This window comes from Strigops habroptila, chromosome 4, assembly GCF_004027225.2.
Source record: "Strigops habroptila isolate Jane chromosome 4, bStrHab1.2.pri, whole genome shotgun sequence".
Taxonomy (NCBI): Eukaryota; Metazoa; Chordata; class Aves; order Psittaciformes; family Psittacidae; genus Strigops; species Strigops habroptila.
In genome coordinates, this window is record NC_046358.1 from 6,477,058 (window position 1) to 6,483,336 (window position 6,279).

Sequence of the window (6,279 nt, forward strand, 5' to 3'; positions counted from 1 at the left end):
GAGCCGGCGCCCGGAAGCGCGGGGCTGAGGGAGCCATGGCGGCGGCGGAGCCGGTGGGTGGCCGCGGTCCGGTGTGGCGGCTGCGCCTGCTGTGCCAGCGCTACCAGGAGTACGTGCGGCGGCACCCGGCCGCCACGGCGCAGCTGGAGGGCACCGTGCGGGGCCTGTCCTACCTGCTGCCAGGTGCGGGATGCGGGGTGGGGATGGGCCGGGCCCGGGCCCCGCTGAGGCGCCTGCCCCCCCCCCTCCCGGGGGTGCGGGGCGCTGGGGCCGGGCGCTGGCTGGTAGCCGCTGTCCTCCCTTCGCAGGTCGGTTCTCGGACTCACACGCGCTGTCGGAGCTGGGTAGGTGGCAGCCGTGCCCCCGACCCCGTGTGTTGTCCTCCCGCAGCGTGCGGGAGGGATCTGTGCATCTCGGTGCCCTTCTGCCCTCGTCCTCCCCGCCTCGCCCAGGGAAGAGGCAGCAGTGCCGGGCTGGTTTGCGTTCTGTGCATCGCGTAACTGCGGTGTTCTTCTCTTCCCTTTCTAGTGTACTCTGCTTCCAACCTCCTGGTGCTATTAAACGACTGGATTCTCCGAAAGGAGCTGCAGCAGAGCTTGCCCGTGGTAAGGCGGCAGTGTGTAGGAAGAGGATTTGGGCCACATGGTTTCTTCCTTGCAGAGGAGTTCAGGGAGTGTCTGTAGAAATTAATAGGTTTTGCTGTGGTCTCTCTGCTGTCAGGTATGTAGAGGCCGGAGGCAACATTTGAATGCAGGTAAACAACAGCCCTGCCCAAGCTCCTGGCTTGGAGGAGTGGCCAGAACACTCCCTGGACCACAAAAATCAGCCTCTGACTTGCACTAGGAGCTCTGCTGGTTTTGTTTGAGAAGCTCAGAACTTGAGCTGGGCAAAGGTGTTGCCAAATAACTGTCGCTGTGCCAGAGCAGGGGCTCTGGAGAACTGAAGCTCTGATTCCATCCCTTAGACTTTTCTTTAGCATATGCTGTTAAGCAAACCAAATGTAAGCACCTTGCTTCTGTGTCTCTCTTCCAAGAGCCCCAGGCTGGCTCCCAGCCCTTGTTAGACCCTTTGGGGAATGAGGAGGAGGGCATTTTTTTCCAGTCAGGCCTCTTGTGTTGCAAGCCTGCCTGCTGTGTGGGTTTGGATGTAGGCAGCTGTCTGGCTGGACCCACAGGTGTGTAACAAATAGTAATGTGGAAGATTTCCTTCCCTGGTTGTGAAAGGCTGATGTGAATTTCAGCTGCATTGTCTTTATTGGTGCTTTTCGATGAGTTAGTCCTGTGGTTGATGGTGCCAGCAAGTTCCTGCATGGGAAGCAGGGACCAGACTGGAAAAGCATCCGCTGTCTTGGGATGCCTGGAATCTAGACTGATGCTGTATTCAGCAGGCATCCACTCTGGTGTGACTCTGGGTCCCCTTCCCTCTGCTCTGAGCATGCACCCTCATCAACTCTAACAAGGGAGGAGGTTCATTGTGTAATCCAGCTCTGGGACAAGGAGAAGGAAAGAGTTTTGGTGTGGAGTTTGGGCACAGTGTCACGGCACAACAGACAGTCCTGCTGTCCAATCCAAGATACAGCCGTGATGTTTTCCCTGTTTCTGGGATAGTGGCTCTGTGTGGTACTGTGATGTCTCAGTCTGCTCTGGGAGAAGTGGCCTTGTTCATAGACTCCTGCTGCAGTGGAGGCACCACTTCTTGTTTCTGGGGCTGTGACTTCCAAGCCCGTCCTGTGCTTACTTCTGAGGGTCCCACCAGACTGGGCTGTACTTCTGCCCTGTTTAACTCCAAAGCAGAACCTGCATCCTGTCCCCTTCCTCCCCTCTGTGTTTTGCAGTCGCTGCCCCAGCAGAAGCTGCTGACCTGGCTGAGTGTGCTAGAATGCGTGGAGGTCTTTGCAGAGATGGGGACAGCCAGGGTGTGGGGGGAGATGGGCCGGTGGACCATCATTGTCCTCATCCAGCTGGCTAAGTAAGTGCTGCGGGCGGAGGGGAAGGGGCAGCGTGTGCTCGGAAAGGGGATCTGGAGGGGACTCAGCAGTACCCCTGGAAAAAGCCCAAGCAGGACTGAGCTGCCAGTCCCTGAGGCTGGGGGAATTTGGAGCCCCACAGTTTGGTGGGTACTGTGCCACAGAAGGGGACATTTCCCCCTCTCACCTTGCCAGTTGTCCTGAGCAGACCTGAATGTTTCCCTCTTCTGTGGAAGCCACCTTTCCAGCGCACCAGGAACCCACCTCCGTAGCCTGGTATTGAAGGCTTCCACGTGTCTGCTCACAGAGCCATCCTTCGCCTCCTGCTCCTGCTGTGGTACAAAGCTGGCATCCAGATGTCTCCTCCCATCGTGCCGCTGAACAGGGAGCAGCAGCCTCTCCACCCCCAAGGTGAGCCCTTGGAGCTCCATCATTGGCTTGGTGCCTCGCTGGGCCACGTGTCTTGTCCTGCTGGGAATTACTCCTCAAAGCAGCAGTTTGGGTGGCACAGGGAACTCTTAAGAGTTCAGTACACGAGGCTGAGCTGCACTGAACTTTCCACCGTCTGCAGAACATGAATTAGCATAGTGACAGGGTTGGCCTACCATCAGGAAGGAGGGGGTTGAGGAGTCTAAGCCTGGAACTGTGAGTCACTGGCTGAACTGAGTCAAGCTGTGTGTCCCCTGGTCTGGCAGTGAGGAAAGAGATCCTGTGCCTAGGTGATGCCAGGCAGATTTAGCTTTTCATCCTATGTATAGTGTTAGCATGGTCTGGTTTGCACTAGATCAAACTTTTGGCTTTGTCTTCTTGATGGCAGCGTAGGGCAGGGTGCTTCCAGCTCTGGGGTCAGGCATGTTCCTTCAAAGCCTCACCCCTGTGCCTCTTTTCTCCTGCAGACATGGAAGACAACTCCTCAGGGAAGGATCAGACCTATGTTGGCAAGCGTTCCAGCCGTGTCGTGCGCTCTCTCCAGAGCAGTAAGTAGCTGAGCCTGTTTTCTGTCCTTGCCTGAGCTGTTTCTGCTCTGCACCCTTTATGTGTGACCTGGGTGTGGGCAGTAAAGAGCAGAACCTTCTATTGGGACTTATCTTGTCAGTCACTGTGGGTGGGGGGATATCAAAGCAACAGGGATCCCTGCAAAGCTAGCACTTAAATTGTATTTTCCCAAGTGAGCTGTGTGATGGAAACAGCCCTTCAGCTCGGTTATGCTTTGGGAAGCACAGACCTTACAAGTACCTCTCCCTGCTCTGTGCCTGCTGGAGGCAAGCTGTGAGGGTGCAGGTCAGCCACAGCAGTTGCTGTGTGCTCAGTTCTTTAAGCTTTCCCGTTTCACACTTTCACAGTGCAGAAAGCAGCAGGGTGGTGGTGCAGGGAGGCACAGGAGGAAGGTTCTATTTGTGTTAGTGACCTGATGTGCTTGTTTCAGCCCCATCCCTGCAGTCCCGGCACTGGGGATCCCCCCAGCAGAGGGAGGAGTCGCAGAGCCGAAGAGCAGAGGAGATGAACCAGCCTCCCACCCCTCTGGGTCTTCAAGAAACCATCGCAGAATCTCTCTACATTGCCCGCCCTCTGCTCCACCGTATCCTGCCCTGGCTGCGGGCAGGCTCAGGCCATGCCTTGGGTGCCTGCAGAGGGTGCTTTGGGCTCAGCCCTGGTGCCAGGCTCCTCTCTCCCTGTCCTGCTCTGTATAGGCAGGGCCTCGGAACTCCTGCCTTCTCTTCCGTCTTGGAGGCTTGCCTCAGCTGCTGGAGTTGTGGGTGCAAGTCCTCCAGCCCCTTCCTTGGCCCCCCCAGCACTGCCATAGAGTATATTCTGTGCTCTGCAGAGCTTTGCTGGTACCCAGGGGGATGCTTATCTGCATGACTCCTGTTAAGTGTCTCTGGTTCTTTCCATTCCTTGACTATATGTTCCTAGTCTTGAGTTTAGGAGTGTGGGGCCAGAGATCGTGGAAACCCTGGCTCCTCTCAGCAGTCCTGGACATCTCAAGGTCAGTCTCAGGAAGAGGCTTTGTGGGTGCTTGAGGTTAGTGGTAGCCGAGCATCACACTTTCCCCTGTTCTCCAATCCTGGGCAGGCGCCACTGAGAGAAATACACACATGGGCTTTAGTCTTTAGCTGGGAGATTGACACATTCAGATATCTTCTGCAACACTTAGTGCTCTCTGCTTTGAGCTGGTGCAGCCTGCTCTGCATGGAGCTGAGAAGGGAGAGCATTTAGAAACACACTTTCTTCTTGCTGGCTGCTGTTGCTGTGAGTTAGCTCTGTGCCCTTCTCCTTCCAGTCTGAGCTTGCTGAGTGATCTGAAAGACCTGAACAGGCGAGAGCGAGCGGAGCTGAGACGACGAACCATCCTACTGCTGTATTACCTGCTGAGATCTCCTTTCTATGACCGATACTCAGAGTAAGGGGCCCCTGCTGGGCTTTAGCTGAAAATTTCCCTTTTAACAGAAATAGCATCAGGGGACAGGGTGAGTAGATCTGAAGAGGTCTGGGTGCCTGTGACCAGGTTAATCTGAGCCCTTGTGTAACAGCTGCCATTGCTGTTTGTGCATTCAACAGCCAGGGCAGGAGGTGTCCTGCTGGACTCGTTCATACTCTTTCCCTTCCTAGGGGCAGGATCCTTCTCCTCCTGCGCTTGCTGGCTGATTATGTGCCTGGAGTTGGCTTTGTCACACGTAAGTGGGCCCCACTGCTACATCCCTGCCTCTGTTGGGTGGAGAAGAATCAGGGGAGTTGTGCAGAACATTTGTTAATTGGTTTCCAACCTGACGAAGGAATTGGGAAGTCCCTCAAATGGTTAGCACGGGTGCACCCTGTGTTGGTGTGTGTGTTTTAAACTGGAACAGGAAAGGATGAATTGCTTCCTGGCTCGACCACAGTGGTAGACTTCTGTGTGCCCTCCCAGGCTGCAGAGCCTGGTCTCTGCCACCTAGGCCTGTTCTCCTGGGCTCCCTTTCTGCACCTCACCAGAGCCCTGCTTTGCAGCCCTTTTTCTGAACCCTTGATCCCCAGTCTGCAGTGCACACACAAGGGGGAAATGGGTGCCTCGAGGTATTGACCCAGGCAGGAACTGATCAAAGGGGTGAACTAGGTCTGTCTTCTCGTCCTTTACCAGAGGATCCCTTTATCATGGGCCACAATTCCACCTCCCCCTCTTCCCTGCTGATGTGAAGCCTTTTGTGGAGGGATTCATGGCAGTGATGCGGTGTTAGATCAGCCTGGCATCGTGGCATTGTCCTTTCTTTGGGGAGGTCACAAAGCTGGCTAGCTCAGGGGCTGCTTCCTTCTAGTTAGTGCTTTCAGGGAGGCTTTGGAGCCTGCATTAAGCCACGTGCTACATAAGCATTTTCACTCTACAGCAGTTGCTTCTGTGTCTGCACCTGCTTGTTATTGCTGAGTTGTCTTCCCTGTGCCACAGCAGTGTCCTCCTGACTCACTGCATCCAGGTTTTCCCCTTGCACATTGCAGACCCCACTTCCCACTCAATCTTGGATGTGTCAGCTCTGAGGGAATGGTGTCCCACACCATGGCCCTGTTTCACACCCCACTTGGTCCTGCTCTCATCTCTGCCACCACAGCCCAAAGTTGTCTCCCATCTTGACAAAAGTAACTGTTCTATTCTTGGGTTCATCTGGAGGTTTGGGATTGTTTGGTATCATGAGAGGGGGGGATATATATACAGCTTGTATATATAGCTTGAAATTCTTGCCTTTCTATGTGTGATTCCTCTGCTCTCTTGTTTCAGGGCCACTGATGGATTACTTGCCTGCTTGGCAGAAAATCTATTTCTATAACTGGGGCTGATGAGAAGATGATGATTGTTTTCTGTGAAGATTGTGACTGGACATTTCTAAGGAGGGCAAGCAGGCTGGGAGGGATGTTGATAATGTCTAATTTTCAAACCGTGAATGAGAAGCTCCCATTCTGCAGGGTGGGGAGGGGGGTGTATGTAATTTTTTTTACAGATCTAGCTGTGAATGATGGACACTACATGTGTGGAAGGACCCTGGCCACCTCTTTCTCTGGACCATTCTGTGGCTACAGTGATGGTGATGGGACAACCTCTTTTTTTAAGCACTTGATTTTCTTCTCCTTTTGTACAGCTGCACTATCATAAAGCCAGGCAGCACAGCGGTTTTTTGGAGAGCACTGTCTCCCACCTCATGGCGCTGAGGTTGACCTGCAGCCTGCTTGTGTTGGCCCTGCCTGGTCAATCTGCTTGTGTTGGCCCTGCCTGGTCAATCTGCTTGGAGCGGGCTTGTCTGTCAATAAACTGACTGAATGGAAAGAACTGAGGTGAAGGACCTCTCCCT

The 6,279-nt window shown here is 54.5% G+C and overlaps 1 protein-coding gene across 2 annotated transcripts; it reads left to right on the forward strand.

Annotated features, from left to right (window-relative positions):
- Positions 1-14: 14 nt before the first annotated feature.
- Positions 15-6,261, forward strand: PEX16 (peroxisomal biogenesis factor 16). 2 transcript variants are annotated; one of them, XM_030481696.1, is made up of 11 exons: positions 15-183; positions 309-344; positions 529-605; positions 1,835-1,968; positions 2,274-2,377; positions 2,863-2,943; positions 3,393-3,545; positions 3,881-3,953; positions 4,248-4,367; positions 4,577-4,641; positions 5,712-6,261. In XM_030481696.1, the coding sequence occupies exons 1-11, from the start codon at positions 36-38 to the stop codon at positions 5,768-5,770; spliced, it is 1,050 nt and encodes a 349-aa protein (XP_030337556.1). In that variant the 5' UTR covers positions 15-35; the 3' UTR covers positions 5,771-6,261. The 2 variants fall into 2 exon arrangements, with proteins under 2 accessions (XP_030337556.1, XP_030337557.1); XM_030481697.1 differs by lacking the exons at positions 4,248-4,367; positions 4,577-4,641 and having other exon boundaries at positions 16-183.
- The last annotated feature ends 18 nt before the right edge of the window (positions 6,262-6,279 follow it).